The 26,506-nt window shown below is 40.1% G+C and overlaps 1 protein-coding gene across 3 annotated transcripts; it reads right to left on the bottom strand.

The window, feature by feature from the left end:
• Positions 1-29: 29 nt before the first annotated feature.
• On the bottom strand, positions 30-26,506 carry PKN2 (protein kinase N2). Of its 3 annotated transcripts, none has more exons than XM_026037866.1 (21): positions 26,206-26,506; positions 19,075-19,226; positions 15,099-15,216; positions 13,548-13,693; positions 13,237-13,450; positions 11,648-11,833; positions 11,233-11,342; positions 10,611-10,754; positions 10,404-10,479; positions 9,902-10,076; positions 9,492-9,621; positions 8,900-9,054; positions 8,739-8,814; positions 8,574-8,665; positions 7,838-8,014; positions 7,255-7,317; positions 7,042-7,118; positions 5,489-5,631; positions 4,211-4,318; positions 2,349-2,429; positions 30-2,270 (listed from the first exon to the last, which is right to left on the bottom strand). In XM_026037866.1, exons 1-21 carry the CDS (start codon positions 26,435-26,437, stop codon positions 2,067-2,069), a joined length of 2,859 nt encoding a protein of 952 aa, XP_025893651.1. In that variant the 5' UTR covers positions 26,438-26,506; the 3' UTR covers positions 30-2,066. The 3 variants fall into 3 exon arrangements, with proteins under 3 accessions (XP_025893651.1, XP_025893652.1, XP_025893653.1); XM_026037867.1 differs by having other exon boundaries at positions 8,900-9,036; XM_026037868.1 differs by lacking the exon at positions 30-2,270 and having other exon boundaries at positions 2,365-2,585.

Genomic DNA, 26,506 nt, shown 5'->3' with positions numbered 1-26,506 from the left:
TACCATTCTAAAATATCCTAATTTCCTTACAAAGTGCTTGAGCAGCCACATACAGATAAAGTATAGCAAAATATATTTACAATCTAGGGTAAAATCTTAATCTGCCTAAAAATATTTTAAAAACTACAGAGATAAAATTAGTGCTTTATTTCAGCTTAACTGGGTGAACAAACCCTGCCCTCTAATTTTTAAGTGATTTACTTAGATTAAAAAAAAAGTTCTGTACAAGATGTAGTTACAAAAAGATACTTTTCAGGGTGTTTTCATAAATGCTAAGCAGCACCCTGGTAGATGTTCATACATCGATCTGGGAACCAAAAAGGGTAAGACACCTGTACCTCAAAAGTAGCTCCACGGTTCGTTTCAGCTAGGAACTGCAACATGATTTTGTGCTCCTTGGCATCTTGCCCCCCTCGTGCTGTAGCGCGCTCTGCCTCTAAGCACCGTGATAATCATTTGATGCCATTAACTCATTTTCTCCCTCAGAGGCTGCGGCTCTGCCCAAACTCCCCCGTTTAAGTGAACACCCTCGTGTTACCCCCTTGGCTTTAATGGATTTGTTTCTTTCAATGAAAAGTTTTGAATTCATTTTAGAGTGACGGGTTTCACACTTAGCCCATGAACAGACCCTCTTAGCTAGGCTGAACCTGTGAGATGAAATATACAATCAGCTCCAAACGTTGCTAGAGCTCCAGAAAACATTGGAAATTTATTGTCCGAGAATTGGTGCTTGCCCCCAGAACACCAGGTGCCAAAAACAGGTCATGGTTTACAAGTACACAGTGTCTGGTCTAAATTAATTTTTGACTTTTGAGGTACAGCTCTTAGTGTTAAGAGGTTTATAAAATATACACTGTTTTATCAAAAATATTTATACATTCTGTTACACATATTGCTTTTACACCCTCAGTAACTGCCAATCTAAGTTCTGGAATTCAGTGGCCTAAACCGTGTACAGATCCTGTTCCTCAGTTCGGTGCTGTTCACACGACCACCGTGCAAAGGTAATGAAGTGGTATAGTTAAATTACTTGCCTGGACATAGGAATACATTACAACTTCCAAATATACATGTTCACAGCATGTATACATTGAAAATCCATATGTTTTCTAAAAATGATATGATATTGTACAGCAGATACAGGATGACCAAGGTGGTTAAATACAGAACGGTTAACTTCTCTGTCCGTGCCGCGTGGAAAACGCATGAAGTTCAAGAGCACAGAGGAGGAGGGGCTCGGGAACGCGTGGTCTTTGCTCCATGTGGCTAGAATGAGCAGACAGCTTTGTTACATTCTTCATCTCAACGCCAGGCTTGCTTAAGCCATGCTTAAAATGCTTGAAGGCAAACTGTTTGGCAAGAGGCTTTGGTAGACTGCCTGGATTTTTTTCTTGATTTTTTTTCTTTTTAATGGAAGCACTTACACTGTTATCTCAAAAGCAAGGCCTTTAACATTTTCCCTAATAAATACCAAAGAAAATTTACAAAACAAGGCAGCTGTTCTTATTTACCATTATTTTAAAAACACAAGATGAAGGTATACAGAAAGATTGTTTTAGAGACCGTACAGGATAGTATTTATCAGATATCAGTTGCCTTCTCCAGATACATCATTTGCCTTCTCCAGCTAGAACCATAGTCTGTGTGGGTGTCACCAGCATCCCCAAATTCTATTTTAATGTGGCTGAGTTAAATGATTACCTAGCTCAAAAACTGCTTTTCCCACTTAAGGCAGGTATTAAAAAAAAGTTATCTGCTGTAGAAGAGTAAGAGAAGAGTAAGAGAAACAGTACAGATCCAAGTGTGCCCACGTGCAGGAGCTTTATATGGCCTGGATTCACCAACTCAGCTTAAGAACTCCATAGAACTGCTTTCCAGTGCTCAGATAAAAAAAAAATATACAAAGAGGCCACTCTTCACAAGAGTGTTAAAACAGTATTTAAAATGATCTTCATGTGATTTAAAAACAGAAGCTACAGGTGGCACAGAGAGCAATTGAAGGGTTGCTATTCTTCTGAGAGGCATTCCTGGGAGCCAGTCAGCTCGGATTTCACAGTGTCTGGAAGTTAACACCAATCAGCAATGTAATCAAAATCTCTGAACATTTCCTGCTCTTCTTCCGAAAGTATCCTTGGTTCCCGGGGTGGAGTGAGGATGGGTGCTTCAGAGGTAAATTCATCATCAAAATTACTAACATCTTCTCTTCCTCTAATGATGGGTACAAAAGGAGGTTTCACCTTCTTGGCCAGTAAAGCATTCCAATCTATCAGCTGTAACAGAAAGCAGCTGCTTTAGTCTCCTGCCTCTCCTCTCTCAGGACCTTGGCCACACTGTTAGCTCGTACTCACCCGGAAGAAGTGGTGCTTTTTCACGTCCTCTGCATCTTTCTCCCCAGCCCCGAGACGCCGCTCTGGATTTCTTCGCAGGAGCTGACAAAACAGGTGAGACTTTTAGCACAAAAATTCTAGGGTGTGGGAAGAAGTTAGGAGGGGATGAGTGCTACTGTATATGAAAAAGCCAACATCAAGGTTAGAAGAACAGTGGAAGCAGCATTCGTGCTGCCCGAACCATGGAAAATTCTTGGTCTGCAGAGAAAGCAGAGGAGAGGTGAACTTGAAGGGTAGGCAGATGTGGAAGCAGCGTGTGCTCCCTTCTTACCTTGCCTGGCCAGAGGCCACATGTGGCCCAGGCCCCCTGGGCACCCGGGGCTGCCGCAGGACACTGGCTGATGCCCCCGTACTGCTCCCGTGCCCGGCTCTGTCACCACTGCCCTTGGCCCTCACGCACGGGGAGGGTTTCCTGGCTGCCACAGGAGGTCGGATAGTTCCGTTCTGGGCAGCAAGCCTAACACCAGGCTGAGCTGATACATTGATAATGCAGCCATCAAAAAATAAGTGGCTACTACATTAGATAAGGATTCTTATCTAAATAGCAAATAGGTAAATTCTGTAGTAATAATATTAAAAAAAAAAGTATAGACCGAAATAGTTGCCCATGTGGCTCACAACAGTGCATGTTCTGTCATGTAAAATCAAGTATACAAAGTTTTGCAAGAACATTGCAACAGCCGGTAGGGGGACCACATGTGAGACAGTTTCCTTCCTTTTTGCTCCTATATGCAATATTAAAAATATCTTGCCCACTCAATCATATCTTGTTTTTCCTAGAATGAATGTAGGGGCAGTGTCTGAGGTGCCTGCTCACAAGAGCAGAGCTCAGGCCATACTGTTAGTGGTGGTTTTTCCTTTTTGTTGTTGCACAGGCCAGGCACAGCTTGTGCCCTTGCATCATGTTTGCACTGCGAAAGAACCTCCAGCTTAGGCAGGAGCAGCACACGCAAGGCACAGCTCCCTCAGCTTTGTGAGCACTGAGCTCCCTGCACACGTGCTCTGGGTGCCATGCAGCAACTCCTTCCCCTGTGTATCCTGCCATTGTAGTTTTCACAATAATATCTTTCCCAGATATTCCATTAAAACTTTTCCTTCCTCCTCTGGACAGACTCTTTCTGGGGGGAGCAGTCAGCTCAAGCTGCAGAGCACGTTAGGACTGCAGTACCTGCTGTGGCAGGCTCCACCTTGCACACACGGGTGCCCTCTGCCCACGTAGCGCCCGACCCACGGGTAGGGCCGGGCACCAGAGCCGAGAGGCTGCGTCCCTGGGCTCGGGGTCACCTCCAGCAGCTGCCCTTTCATCAGGGAGCTCCCCCAACGCTGCCCTTTCGGGTCAGGCACTGCCAAGGAGCAGCACTGGCACCACCCCATCACAGCTGCTTTTGCCAGGGGCAGCGCTGCAAGAGGCTACATCCAGGGTGTTTCCTGCCCCACTTGGAACAAAACCACACTGTTCCCAAGTGTCTGAATTCAAATGGGCAGCTGACACTTTACCAGGTAGGTCAATGCACTGGTGTTCTGCCCATGAAAGAAACACAAACTTCTCTAGTTAGAACAAGGGAAAAATAGAGGGAAAAAGAAGTTCAGGAGAAAAAGAGTTTCATGTTTTTATATTTCAGAAAGAAAAACTTGATTCTGGAAAAGTAAGTAAAAAGGTGCAGACAGATTTTTTCATTTAAAGCTATAAAGAAATACAGTCTGAAATTTTAAAAAAAGTGCAAAATCAATCTTAAGTTCCTCACAAAAGTGGTTAGTCTCTTTAATGCAGGAGGAGAAAAGAAAAGCAGGATACTACTCTAATAGTTCTATTACATTCTTACCCTTCTCATTATAGAGATAGCTTCTGTAGACAAAAATCGTGGATATCTTACTTCATCATTTACAATACTGTCAAACACTTCCTCTTCATCATCTCCAGGGAAGGGAGACTGCAATGATGGTAATCAAAACAATCATTAAAAAGACTTAAGAAAAAGAACTTAAAAAAGCAACTTCTATTCAGCTGCCAGTTTGTTGCTTTCTGGAAAGAATAAGATTAGATTTAGGATGTCTTAATCCCATTATAGTTTTCCTGTAACAGACGTTTAGGACAAGCTGATAACAGCCATTAATTTTTACTGACAGACTAGATTTTGGGTGGCTGATCAAGTCTGACTTGTTTTTGTAATATGTTTAGTATATGGTACAACTAAAAGAGTTTAAGAGGTCCAAGTTGTCATCTACACATTATAGGCTTGCCCCCCAACTTAAACAAACAAAGGCATGAAAAGGTTGAATTTCTTTTCCTTCCACCCTGCAAAAAAAAAAAAAAAGGGGCAAATGCTGAGCAAACTAATAGTGGGTTTTTTTTTTTTTTTTTTTTTTGCAGGTTTGTAAGGATGTAAGCCACTGCAACAAAATGGACCAGAAGGTAAGGCAATATATGCAATGGTGAATAACTATTCAATAAAATGTATTTACCTTGTCCTAGTTCCATATAAAGAGCTATTCTGTTTTAGTACATGTGCAACTCAAACAGTAAACACTATTGCATTTGGCATAATCTTACCCCATTATCCAGTTCTTTTGTATTAAGGTTTAGTTATGTTCAAACTAGGTAACGAGCTCATTTTCTCCCCAACATCATTTGACAGCAGAAGACGTCTGCAGTTGTGTTCAGTCCAAACAGACATAGGGAGGCATTCAGATACGACCATAACTGATTGGGTAACTGAAATGAGGGAGCTCTGCTGTGCCCCATGCGCTGGATGTGCTGTTTTATTGCTTAAAGACTCAGATATTAGCATCCCATTATCATAATTCCATTTAAAGCATAATCATGTACTGTACTTAACAGCAAAGCAGAAGTCCAGAGGCTAAGGCCTGCACCAGCTCTAGCTCATTCAGTTCGACAGCAGCTGACAATTCAAGCCCAAGACTTGACTCAATGACAGTGACATCTATAGCATGACAATGGCTGGCCTGCCAGAAACAGCTGCTCTCAGTGTTTTTGTGCTTTTCTGTTCTTCAAAGAAATTTCAAGCTATTCACTTATAAATGTGTGTGGGGTTTTTTTTTTTTTCTATCTTGTGCTTGAATTAAGTTTTTCTGGAACTTACCTCACCCACTAGCATCTCATAGATAAGTACACCAAGACCCCACCAATCTACTGCTCTCGTGTAGGACGTTTCCGTCAGCACCTCTGGAGCAAGAAATTCTGGTGTGCCACAAAATGTGCTCGTTCTGTCTCCATAGCCCATTCCTGAAAAAAAATACCATTAATGAAGGAGCAGCAAGCCGTATCCTCTGGCACTCCACAGCTTATTCCTTCAGCAAGTGAAGCTGCCCTCTAAAGCAACCTCAGCGTGAGGCTGCAGCTCCAAGGTCAGTCTTGAAAATGGGCAAGGGAAGCATTCCTGGGCTCTCCTCTCCTCCCACCCCGCTCCAAGGTTTTTGCTGGAAGCTTTTCTATCTCCAGCTATCGGCAATGAGCCAAATTAAGTCTCTAGTTACAGCTTTGTCACAATGTTGTCGTTGCCATACAAACCAAGCCTTAATTTGGTTTCTTATGGTTTTTAAAGTAGAGGAAAACCTAATACTCTTAAATCTGGTCAAACATGCCTGTTATAAACGCTTCTGTACTGACGGAACTATGTATAGTACAGCAATGGTGCAGGAGAACAACTTTGCATGAACAAAATAAGCCCTGCAGAGGCTCCAAGAGGGCACAATAAGGCACGTAGCCCCAGCAGGACAGATGCAGCACGGCCCCCATGGAGCTGCAGTGCTGGCAGAAACCTGAGCGCTACTGTAGTGGACAGAAATCAAACAAAGACCTTTCCTTGTCCTTGTTCCCTTTTGTCATGTTTGGAACACTTGCAGATAAAGTCACATGACTTGCCCTAAGATATATATTAAAAAAAAAAAAAAAAATACTTGACCTGCCACCCATATTTTCCCAGTTCTTCTCCGTTAAGCTAAAAACGGATAGATTTGGAGGACTATACACACACGTTGGAGGAGAAGCAGAGCTTCTAAGATCTTCCCTCCTTGTGAGCTTTCTAAAAGGCACTTCCCCAGCCCAGACAAAAAAAATCTGCAATTACTTCTATTGCATCTGTTTTATCTCTCCTTTGAAAGGTAGTTGCCAGCAGTTAGATGCTAGGCAGTATTTGGGGAGAAGTTTTTCTACATAGTATTTTAATTATAAAATATTAGTAATAATAATTAGTATTATAAAATATTATTAATTAGCGTGTGCCTTCCATATGCTTAAGAGTGCCACTATTTGGGAATTAGAAATTAAATAATGAATCTGTAAAACACATAAGCTGTCTGATTTTGTTAGGCACTGTCAACATGCACTCAGTTCATTTTCTTTTAATTTGTAAAAGCAGCAGGGTGTCTCATAAATAATCAAAGATGACATGATGCCAGAATAACACAACTAAGAAAGAGGGATAAGAAAGGGAGCTATTTCCCTACCAAAGGGCTTGCAACTATCTCTACGTGTAAACACCCAAGAAATGTGTTATTTTCCTTCAGATGATATGGGGTAAATATTCATACAGTTTATACTTTGAGCACTCCAAGAATCTTAAAAGGAAACAGTCCAAAGCAGGCAAGACAATTGAATTCCACTGGAAAAAAGTGATGAATAAAAAGCTGTTACCTTCTTTGCAAAGACCAAAGTCAGCAATTTTTACAAAGCCTTCTGTGTCCAGCAGTAAGTTATCCAACTTCAAATCTCTAAATGAATATTTGAGAATAAAAAAGTATCACTGATTTTTTTCACCACTATTAAGAACATTTGAAATTCAGCTGTTGAGAAACTTTACTTACTGCTTATGCATTTTTTAAACTTAATTAATATGCTTTTACTTACCTATACACTATTTTGTGTTCATGTAAATACTGAAGTCCAAGAACGACACATGCAGCATAGAACCTGTTCAAAAAAAGTTCAAGTTGCAATTCCAGTGTTTTCAGTCCTGCTTTTCAAAATACAAAGTTCATCCTTATTTGCCTTCCCTAAAAAATAAACAACTCAAGAATTTTAAAACTATTTGGCAAAATGTTCAAACAAACCCTGCAGTTTTCAAGGTGCAGTATGTTCCCTTGGGCTGAGGGAGGACCTTTTGGGCAGTGCCCAGTGCCGTGGCACTGAGGAATCCCCACCTTGGCTATTTTAGCTTTTAATTTAGCCTGTTTGTGTAATCCTTTTCCCCATTAATTGTTACAAAACATAAAATATTGGCATATGCCATATTTGCATTGAACTTTGATAAAGCACATTAAGCTTGCACATACGTTTGCTAACAAAATCTTGGATCCTTCTGAAGAGTAAGCCATTACTTTCTGAAATGATCAAACAGAGGCAATTGATTGCTAAAGTTTTTAGTTCTAATCCACTGAAACACAGAATAGTCTTTAGCCTGATGCCACAAGAGGTGTTAATGGACACTTACACTGCTCTCGGTTCAGAGAAGACATCAGTGTGGATGTGCATCATCAGGTCCCCCCCAGCAGCATATTCCATTACAAAGCAAACGTGATCTTTAGTTTGGAAACAGGCAAACAGGTTCACCAGGAAGGGATGCCTTACACTATTCACAGTTTCAAAGATTCGCTTTTCACACATCAAGCTGCAAATAGAGCATTAGTAAAATTTAATGCTTAACATTGAACCACAAATTTCTGATTTGTGAAATATGTTTAGTAGTTAAGACCACGTGCTTTTCCCTCTGTTCTTGAGGATAAAAAAGAAAAACAAACCAGCTAACCACACACAACCATGAGAAGAAACTTGGTGTTTAAGACAGTGCTTTTAAGTACCAGCACAAACAATCAGTTGATGCCATTATTTCCAAGAAATTGCATTTGGCTTTCCCCAGTGAAAAAGGAAACCTAGAAGTCCCTGAAAACTGAGCATCCGTCCCTATTCCATTCAAATACTCATGCTAAGTATGCATCAATATTATGTAACATCAGCATCAATCTACTTTAAGCTTTAATCATGTACAATACACAACACGTGGTAAAATGGTAGTCATGCTATAGACCTTTCTTTATAATTATTCCTGATTATTTCTCCTTGACACTTGGTTAATAATTCAGATAACTTTTTTCATTATTTCTATGGCACAAATTCATTATTCACTACTTTCTATGGAGAAATAACACACAATATATATTAAAACTAACCTGTCTACTTCATCACGAGCAACAATATCTCCCTTCTTTAAGGCTTTAATAGCAAACATCTCATTTGTGTTTTTGTACTCTGCCAGGAGCACCTAAAACAGAAAATATGTGATTTACTCCAGAGTTATGTGCAGTTTTTGAACTAATTCTTAGCTAGAAAGTTACCTTTCCGAAGTGTCCTCTGCCTAGTACAGCACAACATCTGAAATCCTTCAGGCTAAATTGAAATCTTTGTTGTGTTCTGCGTAGATAAGAAAGAATTTTAAGTTCAACTTTCTTAACTTTAAGAAACAGTATTAATAACAACAAAACAACTGCATTTTTACCTCCTGTCTTCAGACTCTCGGATATTGGTGTATTTTATGTCTGAACGTGAAGCATCAGGCTCACAGATTATTTCAGGCTGTAGTTTTGGGACAATACTATTTCTGTCATTCTCAAAATCAAGAGCTGTTACTTCATTCTGTGAAGAAACAGAAGTCTGAAGATTTAAAACAAAGATTGCTAAAGCAGCTGAGCGCAGGAATTTTCACTTCAAGCAAACCAAACTCTTCACACAAGAACTGAGCTATCTAAAACATACTGTAAGTCTAGGCAGATGAGCAAGATGTTAATAACCTGGACAACTACTCCCCCACCCAGTCATTCACCTCTTCTCTTAAAGAAAGGATTTTTCCACTATCTACCATGATGATTTCAGGCTTTTGTATTTTGTAGGATGGAACCAGAAAGGATTAAAGACTTCAACCACAGGAAGGGTTTGCTACCCTACATAGGTCAGGACATTCTTTTGATACAATTTGGTATGTGCAAGTTATAAAAGCATATTCTAAAACATAAAGGAAGAAATACATCATAAATATATCAATATTACATCCTTCTTAAAACATGCACCGTGAAATTCGTAAAGGCCCTTGCCTGAGCTGATGTGTCAGAAGCCTGTAGCTCAGAGGAAGGCTCACTTATTTCCCCAAGGGAGGATGCACGGGGCGGAGCAGGTGGAGGCTCAGGCTCAAGCTCAAAGTCCAATTTGGCTACAGGAGAATCACTAGCAAGAAAATAAATAACTCATCAGTGCACAGCACGAAGTTGTGATAGTCAACCTAAAACTGCATGTAATATAGATGTCTTCCCAAGGCAAGTTGGGTGCATGAGCATGTACACACACACACACACACACACACACACGTAAAAGGAATATCTAAAATAAAACATTAGTATGTCTTCAGTTCTATAGAATAGAGAGATTTTATGTGTATGTTAGCATGAACATATTTTGCCATTGCTTTTGCTCTTAAAAGTACTTAAAAGCTGTACGTGGCACCAACCTGCTTGGCAGTGCTAGTTCAGAAAGATGCGCATCAACCACGGGCACTGTAGCAGCTACAGGTGCTTGAGGGCTGAAGGTGCCAGAGTGATTTACTGTCGGAATAGCTCTTCTCACCAGCCTTCCCCAAGTGGCAATATTAATATTCATTTGAGGAGCTCTGAGAAACGTTTTGCCTGTGGATATTATGAAGGAGAAGAGGGGAAAAAAAGTACAAATAATTTTCGCGTTTATTAACAAAAGCCATAATTAAAACAATTCATATTCATCAGTTTACATTTTATGAAGAACAAACTGAATTTGTCATATTTCTTGGCGTTTCCTGATTATCCACCATTAAATGGTAATGCATACTGAAGAATTCTAAAGGAAAACACTTCTAAATGCTGTGCCAAAAATTTAGTTATCAAGAACTCTGTATGTGAACAAACAGTGGGGCTCATTATAAAATGCTACATTTTTGTTTAAAACTGTATTTTACATATTTATATTAAGAAAATCACCTTGCTGCTTTGAAAAAATTTTCTTCTGTCTCTGAAGTTTTGGTCTTCTTTCAATAACTGGATTAAAAAATGTGACCTGCAGTTCAAATAACACGTGTTACAATCGAAGTTTCAGGGCAAAATACATATCTTGAAGTTCAAGAAAACCTTCTTGAACTATTCTGCAACGAGACCTGCTCAAGTGTTGCTGTAAGGAAACCTTCTCACCTCTGCAAACAGTGTGCCCTGCGGCTCAAGGTAGAGGCACATGCCGTGCCGCTGGTTATCCAGGAAGTCCTCCAGCCTCAGAAACTTCACTGCACACAGAGATCTCCAGTCACGCCAATAAACTGAAATTTCTAATTCACGTGACTAAGACAGTAAACACATACACAGGAAATTACTTATTAATAACTGTTCCACAAGCTATGTACAAACTGTATAAATCTCTATAGAGTCTTAAGATCTAGAACCTCAAGCTAGAAGATACAGAATTTACTTTAAAAAGGTGCCAGTGCCACCTGGCAATAATGAACATGCTTTCACTAGGATGACAGCAGCATTTCATCTCATTTGGAGTGTGATTTTTAATATTCAGATAAAAGATGCCAGTATCAGGTCTTGGGTACGAACACTAGATCTGACTGTACACTACACGAGAAATTCTAGCATTCCAGCCTGGCGTAAGAACTTAGGCGTGGAGAACTCATTCTGTTAAGGACAGGAATACTTGCACATGGGTTCTTTGAACATAATTGTTATAAGAGAAGCAAGCACTGATAGAAAGCAACATGGAATGAATCTACAAAACGCACAGTAACTGTCAAGTGACGTAAAATCACATCTTTACCCTGTCTAGTTCCAGTGTAAATTTCTGATCCCATGACTGATTAGAAATAGGTTTCCAGCTAGTTTGACCAACCACAGTGTTATCCAGCTTCAGCACAGCACAGACTTCATCTGTAAGTAAAGTACACAAGTTCAGCTTAGAGATGTAAGAGGATTTCGCACAAACAAAAAATCTTCAGTAATTCTCTCCCCCAGCACCCTCCTTCCCTCTGCCAAAAGTAATCCCATATTTAATTGGTTCTTAAGGGCACAATGGCGTGGGCTTTTTAAATCCATCAATGGATTTAAAAAAAAAAAAAAGAAAAAAGAAAAACACCCACATAAAAAGCTTCAAATCAATTCAGTGTTTTTAACTGCAAAAATACAGCATGCACATTAAAATGTAAATAAAAGGTTTGTATAAAAATATACTGAACTGGACAAGTCATCAGTTTTCAGAAGGTTTCGACTGCTCCCACTTTTACTTTTACTGGTTCTGCTCATGAAGGATGATCTGGCTTCATTTGGACTCCACCCAGGTAATGTAATGGATGTGGCTTTCGATCGACCAGGGACATTTTCCAGAATATCTTGGCAACCCATTAGCCTGACTTCCAGGGTACCTAGAATAAGATAAGCAGTTGTCCATCAAAAACAAATAAACAAAACCTGCTCTGTTCTTTAATAAGCGAAGTGAATGACCACAAACTCCTCCTCTGGCAAGGCTCACACTTTGACCCTTCAGGATATAGCAGCATTATCAGACAAGGTCTATGTTGATAACTACTAGGAAAGAACTGCTGAAAATTAGCATAGAGGCAAATGTGAGGTGAGCATGGATGTACACCATGCAAAGCGCCCAAGCAGCTGGCATTTCAGCAAGGAACAATCATCTCTGATGTTTTTCACCTTAAAAAAAACCAAAGGATAACAAAAACTTGTCAACCTAACCAAAAGAAGAAGAAAAAAAAAAAAAAAAGGCAAGCCCATTGTACTGTTTGGTTCTAAGCACCTAAAAATGGTCTGTTAACAGTATAACCAGGAGACACCAATAAGCCGGTCTGAGAAGGAATCCCATCTCATCGGAACTAATATTCTGAAGTGACAAATAGGATGCTGTAGGGACAGCACTGGATCCCCAAGCTGGCTAAAAGGCAAGGGAATATTTCCTTTCTAAACCATGTTCAGGAAAAAATGGTTGCAAGTTTCTATAAGGCCTAGAATGCATAGGAAAAAAAGCCTTCTAAAGCTGTGCTAATATTCCTGATCCATTTTTCCACAGCTTGCTAAAGACAGAATACAAAGACACTGTTCATTTAAAGCCAGGCAGTACAACAGCTCTTTGTGCAGCTAATGTGAAAGTGAAACTATTAAGGCCTTCACGAGGACACAGCCTTTGTTGGGTTTCTATTTAAAAGTGCTCCTATGTATCAGTAGGTTTTCCTTGCAGAGGAAGCCATTGTCACCGATTCATCTGCCGCGTGATTATGTGTTACAGGGAAGGGCCACAGCGGTTGTTTTCAAACAAAACCTGAGATTTCCTGTCCGTGGCCACTGCTCACCTTGGGGAGCCTCTGCACGTCACCATTTGGAATCTCATTCCTCTGTGGCTTTACAAAGGTCAGAGGTTTTGAAGGTTTTTCCTCTTTGCTACTGAACTATCTGGGCCAAAAAGCAAGACAGACTTGCTCCATGTTACTGTCATCACAGCTTGTCAGAAAAGGCCAGTTCCCCTTTTTGGTTTAAGGTTCTACAGTAACCGACTTCAGTTAGACACATGTAAGGGGAACTGTTGGAACCACAGATTATTTTTGTAACAGGCCTTCTCGTTACAGTTAGTTTAACAACAGCATATAAAACTCTTCAGGAAACAAAAACCATCTGTGCTAGTAATTCATATCTGACAACTTACTAAGTAATTCAGTAAACCTCCTAAGTAAATCCAGCATACCCCCAAATAGCCAGGTATGCTGGCGTTAAAGACTTGTTTTAAACAGCCAACAAACAAAAATCCCACAGGACCTACCTGTTAAAGCTGCTGGTTTGGACAGTGTACTGTATTGGTTTTGAGTAGATATTACACTTTGACGTGGACTTAAAGTGGGTGAAGAGACCAGCGAAAGCTCCTCTATGATAATACTGCTTTTGGGATGGTTTTTAGGAAGTTCATTCAATCTTTGTTCCAGTGAATACTTCAAGAGGTCCAACTTCTGGCTTGATTCATTAAATCTCGCTTGAGCCTTTTTAAATAGAAAAAATATGACATTTAGTTTCCCCTCCACTGAACAGAACTTTCAAAGTAAAATCTCAAACTGTAATTACACAAAAAAATATTACTTCTGAAAGTGCTTTTCTGTCAGTGACTTTCCCAGATCCAAGTAATTTCATCACATTTTTTGCACCTTCTGCTACTGCATACTCTATCCTAAAATGATGCCGTAATTCTTCCATTCGGAGTTCAAGAGGGCTTATCACAGGTTTTGCTGAAAAAAAACGAGAAAAAAAAAAGGAAAAAAAGAAACAACCTTCATTGAAAATTGTGCTCTCAATTTCTTCAATTTGTTACCCTTCCTCCCACATATAGGCAGAGGGATTGGAGAAAGGAAATTTGGCAAGTCATAAAGTCTTACAGTACATCTTATAGTACATAATAAAAGCAACAATAAAATTTAAGCTACATGTGAAAAGAAAAAAAAAAAGAAAGAAAAATTGAGTGATCAGGGTTTCAATTCAGTAAATGGGTCCTACTCCTTTGAAAGCTTCCATTGCTAGAGGACGGGAGCAGAATGCACCTCCAGGGAAGTTAAGGGGCAGATACCTTTGCAGAAAGTGAAACCTCCCCAACATTTCTTGGGTGCTTACGACAGGGTTTCAAAAATTTCACCTTTCAGACTCATGCTCGAAGAATTTATCTTTGAAACTGCTCTATACACTAAAATCCAAGGGAATCTGGTTTCTGCAAGGATGGAGAATGTAAGAGGTCTCACCTAATGCCTTCCCCAAATCGTTCGATTAACAATTCTAATGTCAACTTCTTTCTTAAGCAATACTAGAAAAGTTCCTAAATATTATTTGCTGTTTAATGTTCTAAAAGTAGAATATGCATAAAAATCGTATGCAAGGCCCTTCTAGCTTTACTGCCTATGTACAGATAGCACAAAATACACCTTCGTGGAGGTGCACATTTAACCTTAATTTGGTGCTAACTCCCTTTAGAGGTGTAGACCGGAAGGTTCCTCCCTCCTTTGAGCAAACAACATACACAGCACTCCTCTGCTAAGATGGAGCGTTAAAAACTAAAACCACAAACCACAGAGTTTTTCATTAGCTAGGAGATCTTCGTCAGACCCTGGTTATGAGCATCATGAACCAGCTTCAATAAGCAAGAGATGTGTAATGAAGTTCAGGAGTTAGAGATGCACCCATATGCTCAGAATTTCATAGCACGTTCATGCTATAACAACTCAAGGTCTTTAAGAGTTCTCAAGAAATGAGTTGAAAACTACTTACAAAAAGTAGCATATATGCATGGTTCAAAACAGACCACTCTTAAAAAAAAAAAGCTTTAAAGTATGTGTCGAGACAAAAGACACCACATGTAGAAGATGAGCATGAAGCCAAAATACACCGTGCAAAGAATAAACATGATAACGAGATATAATATTTCTCTTCATTAAACCTAGTTTTGGTGATTTTTGGCCTAAGTGAAGTCAGATTGATTTGGCATCTGAGCACACACAGTGTTATATCTAGTCTTTGACCATTTTCAGTTCATACTTTTTTTTTTCTCTCTAAACTCCTACTAGGAATTTGTTATAGCTCTGTGGGTATATGGGTACATCTCTACAGGACATAAATAAGATTTGTAGGTCTTTTCTCCTTCATCACCATTATCAAAAGCCAATTCATTGGTCTGGACTGCCTGGAGAATCTGCATCCTTATAACTTCTATTTTTGTCTTGCTGTCCTGGAGCATCTGTTGAGCTGTGGCAAGAAGCTTTCGATCCTATTAAAACAAAAAGTGAAGAAGCGTAAACTCTTCATTAAAATACATATGCAGTTACTTAGCTCTGTTCCTAAAGCGTGCAGTTTAAACAACTTTTGCTTTTGTCCATCTTTCAGCACTGCAGACCACTCCAACGAACCGCATTAAGCTATTAGTGGAAATGCAGTTAGGACAGAGGCATGTTCTGCTTGATTGAAGACTATAAGCCACCCGCATGGAAACTGTATCTCTTTAAAGATGGATAAAGGAGACATGATCTAGAAACACTACATGTGTAGCTGAATAATATTCTATAATGATATTGAAGAAATGATACCAAATGCAAAAGAGCTGCTTGTTATGCTGAATGACTCATGTTCACCATGCACGCAATAAGAATTCTGCTATTTTAATAGACAAAATAGAGCAGATATAAAAATCACTGTCGCAATTCATTTAACCCAAATTTCACTCTTAAATAAAATATCAGGTTAGCATACACAGTGTAAACATACATATAAATTCAGCTGTAAGCAATTCTGTAATGTTTTCCTGAGAAAAATCAAAGCTGAAGATCCTTTTGCTCCAGCATGTGAGGGCTACTTTATTAGCTATTTCATCAGCAACTTAAATTACTTTGATTCTAATCTAAACAAACTGTGCTGACCACTTGGCTGCTTTCGGAAGCGGCTGCGAGCCAGAGCAGCGTGGCAGTGCGGTGCGTGCGGGGCCCGTGTCCCGGATCTGCTGAGGCCGTTTCTCCCGAGGCGCCCGCACAGTCCCGCGGGCTGGGCGCCTCTCCCAGGCGCTGGCGGCGCCAGGGCTGCCCGCGGCCCAGGCGCCTGTGCCCGCGGGTGCCCGTGCACCGGGATGGACGGGAAGGGAGCAGAGCTGCGAGGCAGCCCCGTGTGGCACCGGCACCGCGCGCAGGCCACGGGCAAGGCGGCCACTGAGGGGGCAAAACTCAGGGCAGCTCCGTTAGTCCTGTCTGTGCAGCTCCAAATCACGAGAGTCAGTATCGATGATTACCACACCTCGGTTATAGCCCAAAGGGCATTCTGGTTAACTCTACCGTGTTTCTTACATGAATGCCTTCTTACATAAAAACATCAACTTTAGAAATAAGCACAATCTACAGCTGAATGCGGGACTCATTTTAATGCATAAATTTGCTGTAAGTGTTTGTCTCCAGCTTCATCTCTGTTTTGCTTTTGAGCTTGCTGCTCTCCATCTTCCACGTCCTCTTACTACAGTGGATTTGTTTGCTTATTAATCATTGAAGAGCACATAAGGTGGACATAATTCATGATTATAGAGATATTCCTGTATCTACAACAGAAAGAAAATCCTGTCTTCAGAATCAGAACTAATGTTACACTTAGCAGCTCTTTTAATGTCAGAGTCGGAATGCAAAAGACTTCTAAGCATCTCCCAGATAGAGGAGAGGTGACAACACCTGCAAAACTGATCTGCAAGGCTGCCATGAGATCCTGGGTATTCACAAAAGTCCAGGGAAGGATGATCAATATCTCAGCAACACTTAACTCTGAACAGGCATGCTACAGAAGCAAGTGGAGCTAAGTGCAATAGGATAACCTTTCCATGAGGTGACATGTATATTGCTATAAAAGACTGTGCTTTTCATGTTCAAAAAACACAGGATCATCTCCCTCTGGCAAATGAAGGTCTGGAAATAATACAGTAAGCTTGCAGTTAGATCACAGGTTTGAATTAAGGTCACCAAATAATTGGCTCTGTTCAAAAGTGGGTCCGGGGACCACTTTTTAAAGAACCACTGGATGACCAGGGCTGGGGTCAAACGTGGCAATTTCTTGACCACCTCATCCAGATGCTTCAGTTGTTTAAGTGCTGCTTTTTAAAACCTAATCACCACATGCAAGCCTACAGTTTGAGGCTTCCAGATTTACTCTTAGTACTTGGTAGTGAAGTAGAGCACGAATTCCCATTATCTGCTTGTGGGAGCAGCTTGTGACGCTTCTGTGTTTTCCAATTTGCTCTCCCTAACCCAGTTACCACATAAGCCCAATTTGGTGGGCCGCTCAAAACATTTACCAACTGCAAGCAAAACATCCAATCCTCAGTTTTAATTACACGCCTCAATCACAGCAAGCCAGAATTCATCCCTTCTACCTCACCTGATCAAAGCCTGCTAACAGGGTTGAACATGAGAGCCTGAGCGTTGTGAGCTTTTCTCAGGCTGTTATAAGACTCCTTGCTGAGGGGTTATTAGGGACATAATACATGTCTATCTGTGGATCCCTCTGGATCACCCGATTATTATTTTGGTGTGTGCGAGCCCTGCAGGCTCCAGGGCTCCCACGGGCTGTGTCCTGACGTCCCAGAGCCTCCCGCGTGGAAGCCCGACCCTACCAACCTGTGGGAGAAGCTGCCGGGGCAGCGGCTGCTCGCCAGGGATGCCGCTGCAAGGGGGAGCGCGTCCCTGTGCCCGCCAGGCCCGAAATCCCTCCCTGCAATTGGTGCTCACTCCCATTTTGTGAGGTACAAGAAAGTCATGCAAGAGGTAGAAATGAAGGAGCCTGTCTTCCCATTAGTCCCAAAGAGAAATTTATTTAGCAACTCAAATTCCCTTTCCAATACTTTTTTGTCAATACCAGTTATAATCAGTAGCAAAGCAACATACAGATGTCTAATCCTGCTTCAAGTCAAGCCTTCCTTTTTAAAATAGTCCACTGGCTCACCTATACGTTAGCTCAGTCAGTGGAATCTTTACCACGTTTTCAGTTTTATTTACTATCTTCTGGACATAAAAACCATCTAACCAAGCTGTTCCGTGCCCTTTGCGAGACCTGCCTCCCTAGATTCAGCTCATATCCTTGATGCTTCGGTGAGAACGAATGGAGAGAAGGGCTAGTGAGAGCTCGTGAAGGAAGGGACTGGCCCGACTTCCTTCCCCCAGCCGCCCCAACACTCCTTTGGTCACGTGAGAGCCAGAACTTCCTCATACTCAAAAAACAAAGGAGCAACAACAACAAAGAAGCATTTTAAGTTGGGAAGGTTTGGCTAGTCTTTCATTTGAGTTAAGGGTGCATCTAGAATGCACCATGTGATTCATTTTAACAGTAGCCTGGCCCAGGCAAAGCCATTCAGGATTGTTCCAGCCCACCTCCCCAGGCAGCCCCTGGTGCTAGTGGGAGAATGAGCAAGCACAAGCGAGCATGTGCACACCTAAAATCAGATCTTAAAAAAAAAAAAAGCGCACAGCTCTACTTCTAGTTTCAGTTCGATGCTATCAGCTGCTATCTCTAAAATGCCACGCTTCTGTAAGAAATAACTGGTTTTAGTGATCATTTCTTTCAGCTTTTCATCTACGTTAATCTAAGCTAAAGGAGAAGTACAACAGTTTGTTACTGCACAAAACGCTGACAGAATATTATGCTCTCCTAAGTCAAAGACTTTCTGTACTTTTTTACTGCCAGCTGAGATGAGATGACCATTTCAGAAGCATATTTGGCAATGCTGTCTTCTCTATTGTCATGAACATTACAACTTTAATGGATTTTTTTTTAGTGCAGCTAGAAAAGACAGATACCACTCAGCGTCATAGCAAGCTTTGCTGCTTAGCGAATCCCACACGATCAAAGATTACTAGATGTACTAAATTTAGCAGACTGGATTTAGTATGTAGGTTGGTCTGCCTGTTAACAAACTGATAAAACAACCACTGTTAAATCAGCCATCTTTGAATAGGTATTAAACTGCAACACAAAAAGGTATAGTAATTTGTAGCAATTCTACATTATCGCTTAATTAAAAAAGCTTATACATTGTTAATTCACACCACAGCAGCATGAAAATCCACAATCGTTTAAATATTTTTCAAGCATCCAAAAGCCTTACCTTTGAAGAACCATTCGAATACATCTGTATCATATTCTCTGCTCCTTGTTTTACCTTCAGTTCTATATCCAGTTGCTTTTTTAAGGCCATCAGTCTGTTGTTCGTGGAAAAACGAGGATCGCTGTTTGGAGTATCAGGAGTCCTAGGACAATCTGCGAGTTAAATAAAAATAAAATAATATAAAAAAAGGTAATGTACACAGCAAAACCAAGCAACTATTAAGGTATAGCTGGAAAAAAAAAAACAACAAAATTATATTTAAGTATTGCAACTAACTGTCCTATCCAGAGCTACTTTGCAAGAGCCCTGCAAATGCGCCTTAACGTGAAAAGCCTCAAGAAAGCCTAGAGACTCCTACACACGTCCTAATTCACATGATTCACTTCCGGGGGTGGTAAAATAGATAGGTTTGCAGCTAGGTCTATTTTTGTTTCCAAGGAGATTTGTTCCTTCTGAAAAGTCTTCAGTCAATTAAAAATGCAGTTTGCCATTAAGCTTTCTTACACCACAGCAAAGTTTTAAGTGCTTTAAAACACAAACTCGGATATTAAAACACAAACAACAATATTCAGTACCAGTGGGCATAGTCTATAAATAGGTTTTAAGTAGCTGTATTCCTCACCGATTTTAATGTACCGTTTCTGGAACGAACACTGCAGTTTATGTCAAAAAGAGGAACAGACAATATTAAAGTCTTTCTTGAGGAATGCAGACGTAAGTCTACAGAGTCACTCTTTAACTTGCTGTCCTCCTGCAGGAAAGGATATTAAATACTGGTTCAAATTGCAGGTTATACGACATGAACTGCTCATCTCTACCTTTAAAGTGAGTTGAATTATTTCCCAGTGTTCAACTATTCTGTAACAGAATAATTAAAAAAAAGAAAAAGTTTTTATCTGTGGATAATTATCTTCTTAACAGTCTCCATGGCTTCTCTTTTAAACTTTCTGAAAAAGAGGTTAAATTATTTCCACTACCATAATCCCTTTTTTGTTGTTGATTCCTTTTACACTAACAACTGAGACACAGCTTTCCTACAGGCATATGCCACTGCTTGATCTCCTGGAAGATTATACTTATCTGATATCATAACAGCAAAGTCTTATTTCAACTTTAATTAATTTTCCTAGAGTTAAAACTATGCTGATAAATCAAGTTCCCCAAATCTTCCCTTGTTTATTAAAACACATAGGCATTATGCGAGTAACTCCCAAATTATTAATTATGAGGTGTCAGCAGGAAGATTTTTTATCTACCATTTCATATTTCTTTTGCAGAAGCTTCTGATAAGCAGTTTGGGGGGTTTAGTACATTTTACTTTCAAGTTTGCAGTGCAATTTCCTTTTTTTTAAAAGGCAGTCTTCCGTTTCTTGTAAGCAGAACTTGATTTCCTCTGTTCTTCTCTTGCACTCTTTACTTGGAGCCTCTTTAAACCTCTCCCTGCAGCTTCGCTGCTTGAGCCCGTACATTAACAGAAAGTACTCGGGGCTCCAGAAGAAAAAAAAGAATGCAGTTTCTCCTCTTCTGTTTTCTAACTTATCCTCTCCTCTGTTTTGACCTGATTTCTCCAAGAAACATTGCCGTTTCAGAGCTATAGCTTAAATCTGTTCTAAATAAAACAACGATTAACAACATGCCTTCTTCTTGCTACTCTTCACATTCAACTAATCCTCGCCTAATGATTTATTCAAAATTAAAACCATCAGGAAAAAGCAACAATGTCACAAATTGCCACAAAACAAAAAGTCACTATGTCACGTTTCCTTGTAAAGTAGATTAGTTGTGTAAATGAGTATTTACTAACTTCAGATTTACCATGCAGGTTTCTACCACAAAGCTCCTAGTCCTCTGATGATCCCTGGGACAACCGTGGTTCTCTGAAGCGTTTTCACAGCTTTTACAGATGCACCTAAGTGTTTTGACAGCTTTTACAGACGCACATAAGCACTCTTCCTTTGCTCGCTTACAGCGCCACTCAAATTGCAAACCAGGCCCTCATTAGGGAGGCCACAACTCAGATTGCTCCGGCAGCTCCTGCCCTCTCCCTTTGCACTGAGAGGGTCTAACCACATCACCCTCCCGGGGCCTGCTGCAGCGTTGGCCTGCGCTTGTGCATCTGAGCTCCCCTCTACCATTTAGTTCAAAATAATAATAAATAAAGTTCCCCCAACGGTTGGTTGGGGAAATAGCTTCAAAGTGACTCCTTCCCCCCCACACTGTTATAATATAGGAAACTGCTTGAGGCTGTTTACTCAGAAAAAAATCAGATTAAAGTTTTAAGTTACCTAGACGAAGTGGTCCTATTACGGAAAGCGCTGGCAGCCTTTGCAGCAGCCCTACAAGCTACGTCTGCACTATCTGCTTCCTCCTCCCTGTAATGTCCGCTTAGGTTGCGATCACTTTGGTAGGGCCAGTTCTCTCTCATCCAGTAAAGCACTATACAGTGGAAGTATAAATCTCATCTGGACACTCTTAGTTATCATCAGAATATGAATTGGTAATAAATGCATGCCGGTAATCTCAACTGACCAGACTTAGGTATACAATTAAACAGGAATTTAAGTGCTTTACTAAATGGATGGTTTGGTGGTGTGGGCAGTTTTCAGAGCTGAGGAGACAAGGACTTGGGACAAGAAGAGGGTCTCTAGTTTGCTAGTTATTGACAATGCAGCCTTGCCACTGGGGGAGCACTTAAGCTGGGCTTTGGGACAGAAGACAAGGGCCTTGCTGGGCAGTGGACCAGGGCCCCTCGTCATCTTCCCCTTGGCATGGTGCAAATCAAGGTAAGAAACTGATCCACTTCAGACAAACTTGGCATCATGAGATACAACCAGCACAATACTTTTGCTCGATAGTTACACACTACGAATCTTACTGTTCAATACCAACTTTTGCACAGCTTGTTGCTAATGCATATCCAGGTTGATGCGAGTCCCCAGCCCTGGGCATTGCACGCGGGTTAACCTGAAAGCTGCAGCCTCCTAGGCTGGCCCACCTGCCTTCCCTAACCAATACACTTTGAGTTGCTTATGTTGTATAGTTTAACAATATCTTGTTTTCAGGAAAATGGGATTTAATAAAGCAATAATAAAGCAAGGCAATGCCTTAAAAAAAGAGTCTGGTCTGCATTTGGAGAACAATAGGATAAACGCTAATCCTTTGCTTTTCTGAAAACATCTTCATGTTGGCTGAGTCTTTGCATAGTGCTCAGTTACTTGCTTATAAACTGGCTTTTACCAACTCTTCCATCTCCCATATCACTTTCAAGCAACCAATTGAACATATTTCTTATAAACATATCACCCATACATGCCTATATGTATATGCAGCTAATTCAGTGACTTGCCAAAAAAAAAAAAAAAAAAAAAAAAAAAAAAAAAAAAAAAAAAAAAAAAAAAAAAAAAAAAAAAAAAAAAAAAAAAAAAAAGAGTAGTTCAACATTTTATCTTGCTGAGTCATATTAGAAAGCAGACTTTCTATTCTTCAAATATTGAATTTTAGGTACATGAAGAAGATATTCGCCTATGCTATGGTATAAAAGTATAATTTCAAAGCATGAAATGTCCTCATTCTTAATATGGAAATGATTCCCATAAGATACATTAAAACAAACTCAGACTTTCAGCAGGAACAGTCGCTACGCTTGTTCCAGTCAATTCAGATTGCTGCACTGCTTCACTTTTCACTTGTAAGTGCTGACCTACTGATTTTAAAACTGCCTCCTAGTCTGACTAACACTGTGTGTGATAAGGGCAGAGCTGGGTACAAAGTCTCCTTTCTAGAACAAATCTAGATTCTACCAGCTACTCCATAAGGGAAGAGAAGCATATGCTTTGTGACAAGTTATTTCTGAGCGATACAAGAGTTGCCAAATCTACCCTCGCATTCAACAATGCAGCTTTTAAAGCACTTTTTTTAGTTCAAGTTTAACATCAATTCTCTAAGAAACTAGGAAAATAATTTTCTACAGTTTTAGGACAAGAAAGGCTCCCAGCTGTAGAGAAACCATCACCAAAGTGTCCTCACTTGAGTAGCTTGAGGGGGAGTGTTATTAGTGTACGTTTTTCTAGAGTTGCTTTATTATTAAGGCCACACTGCAGTGTTTTCAGTATGCATTGATTATACTGCACTGATGAGGTAGTTACACTACAAATTAGTGGTCCTTTTAAAGCATGAAAAAAAGAAAACACAAACACACAATTAGTGCCCGATACTCGGAGCAGCCATGAGTCAGAAGCGTTTGCCCAGCACCCGGCAGCTGCCTTGCGGATCTGGGGCAGTTTGCAAATATGTTCACACCCACTTTTCTGATACAAGAACAAGGACAGAGGTTAAATGAATTTTTCAAGTCACAACAGTGAATTATCAGCCAATCAACAGAACCTGTTCAAAGTCTTCAAGAGCTCAGGCTGTATCAGATCAAAAGGAGCATCATCTTACAGGCAAAGATGAGGGTTACTTTTCAATAGAAGACGGGGAACATTGCTGCTTTACATACACACAAAAAAAGTGCAAGTATGTAGACTATACAGATCTTAATATATAGACCTTAACTGACACTATTTTCCACTTCTGCTTTTTCCTCCCACAGTTCTCGAACCCTCTTTAATCCTGTTTTCAGCACAGACTGTGTGGTCTAAACATTGTCCAGATATTTCTCTAAAGCACTTGTCGCTACCTGACCAAAAAGGGTCAGGCACGAGTTTAAATTTACAGCTTATAACATAGCTCACCATTAGCAACACTGAACCCACTCGGGATGTTCCGACAGTCATCAGTAAACAGTTACTAAATTAACTACGGTAATCTCAAGCAAAAGCAGCAGTTTGGACTGACAAAAAACTGTGAAACTTGCACAGAAGTCAACTCTGCCAGACGAGAGCGACCTTTGCAGCCGCATCTTCATATAATTGGGGAATAGATATATACATTCTTATGTATCCTAAATTTTATCAAACCAACCTGTTTTTTCACAGAACAAGCTCACAAATAACTTGGATGTAAAGTCAAACTCAGAACTTTGATACTATAATCAAAATTCCACTTAGACGACAGGCATCTAATAATCTCAAAGCAGAACGTTCACTAAAAGAACAATATTGCCTCCCTGCCCTGGTTAGTGACCCTAACATAAGAAAGAGGCAAGCAGTTAAAATGAGAGTCAAACAGTAGAAGAAGAATTAAATACTTGTGAGGGGTGGGCGCTTGTAGATCTTTGATTTAAAATATTTATTTTACCAGTACCAAATAAAAGAAGTTACGAGGCTTCTGAATAATGTTGCAAAATACATTCTATTATGAATTGATCTTACATAGGAATACTGGCTGTGATGCTAAGTAGGGAATATAAAGACCCCAAAATTTGCACATTCCTTCTTAAACATAAGAATACCTTTTAAGAAATAAGTACCGAACATGCAATAATCAAAATTATAAAGCTATACTCTAGTCTTCTCAGCATACTGCAATCAAAGCAAGACTGTAGAAGCTATTTGCTGTAAGTTCTTAAACAGAAAGGAAATTAAAAGACATAGCAGTGAGAGTTTAGCATGTAGGAGCACAGAAATTTGTCAGCCTTGATGTACTACATCCTATGCCCCTCATGAAGTTCTGGCACTCAAATGCAAGGCAATGAAAGCCTGTTTGCCAAGTTACTCGTGAAAGCAGCGGGCACTGCTGGCCCTCACAGCAGCGCTCTACGGGTTCTACGGATCACAAACGTACCAAGGATGTGAACAATGCTATTGAGGTCTTTCTACACAGACTGCCTCTTTTACAATCACTAAATGCCTTCTTAGGGTCTGTTGTGCTTCCTGAGCGTGGAGAAGGAAGACATTACTCATCAAGACATTGTGACAGGGCTTTAAATGCGACCCCGGCGGGAGGGTGGCATCCAGGGAGAGCATTCAGGGCTCGGACGCTTTTGAAACTCCACCACTAGATGAACTTCACAAATCACTATTAATTCTTATACTTGAGGTCTATACAGGGTTTGCATATGATTTTCTTTCTTTCTGTTCAGCCTTTAGCAGCCATGTGTCAACATTTAGGTGGACTTTCAGGAGCCTTAGCCCATATGAAACGGAACTCTGCACATCTGCAAGGAAAACCACTGATTATCTACAAATACATCTTTTTATTCATCCCTATTTCACGCAGCAGGAACTGTTCTGCCTCACTACTACTAGCCACCTCTCCCCTCCATCCCCTCTTTTTTTGGTCATTTTATCTTTCTGGAAGACCAAAAGAGGAAAAAAAAATGCACCTAACACTGTGCAAGTTTACTTTGGACACTCTCAATGGCACATGTACATTTATGATTTTTTTTTTTTTCCACGATGAGCCCATGTAATGTGAAATCACTAGGCTAGGCTGGCAATTTCTCATTAGTCATTCCGTAAAAGTGAAAAAGTCATTTGTTGGACTGTTTATTTTCACAACAGTCTGCCTAAAAATATCACACTTCATATTTTGAAGAAATACATTCAAAAATTAGCATCAACTCACTGCCTCGCCACAGAAAATACCAGTTAAAATATTTTCAGAGTATCTTAAAAATGGCAATCTCAGTGCAGGGGAAAAAAGGCAAGCTAAGAAATCATTGCCACAGTATAAGTCATATGAGAAGCTACCAAACATTTGTTAGAACTGGAAAATAGTTTTAAAGGAGTTACTTTTAGGTTAAGAAAATAGAAAAATATTAAGTGAGTTTCCTGAAAACATATTACACATAGCATAAAAGGTATATCAACATTGATGACTAGGGATTCATTCAGGGAAAGCCACTGCAATAGTTACTGAAATTTGCTTTTACAAAGCAAAAAGTTTTTAGGAGTATTAAAATGATAGGAAAAGAGATAATATTTTAGTATAGCAATATTTAGACGTGAAGACCTGATATTTAGTTAGTCCTTTCTCTTTGAAATACAGTGCTCTGCAGAAGGCAATTCACTACTTCAAGGGAATAGATATTCATATGAGAGTCAGAATAAATAAGCCTACAGAGGTAATAAACTTACTGCTACTGATTTGTTCATTCAAATAGCAATTTTTTTTTTTTTCAAGGAAAATAGGCCATAGCTTATGTGAGTTACGAGGAAAGAAAACAGACTTTACAGTAGCATACAGTACCTGTAACATCCTCAGGATCTGTTACAACAATGTGTGCATTTAACTCCTGCAACTTATGATGCAAATCTTCTAACTTCTTATTTGATTTTTTCAAAATGTTGTCCACATATGCCAAGTTTTTTTTATCCGTTGTGACTTTCCTGAGGTTCTCAGCTCCTTCTTTGATTTTCAGTTCCTTCCTTATTTCTCGCTTGATTTGGTCCTTTACTTCATCCAGCTTCTGCTGTACCATTGTATCTGAAACGTCCAACTTTTGGCCAGTGCTCACATTCTCAGAGACTAGAAGACTTCTGGCATCCCC

The sequence above is a fragment of the Nothoprocta perdicaria genome, unplaced genomic scaffold (assembly GCF_003342845.1).
Source record: "Nothoprocta perdicaria isolate Ctin4 unplaced genomic scaffold, notPer1 scaffold_20, whole genome shotgun sequence".
Classification (NCBI taxonomy): Eukaryota; Metazoa; Chordata; class Aves; order Tinamiformes; family Tinamidae; genus Nothoprocta; species Nothoprocta perdicaria.
This window is presented reverse-complemented; position numbering and strand designations above follow the sequence as displayed.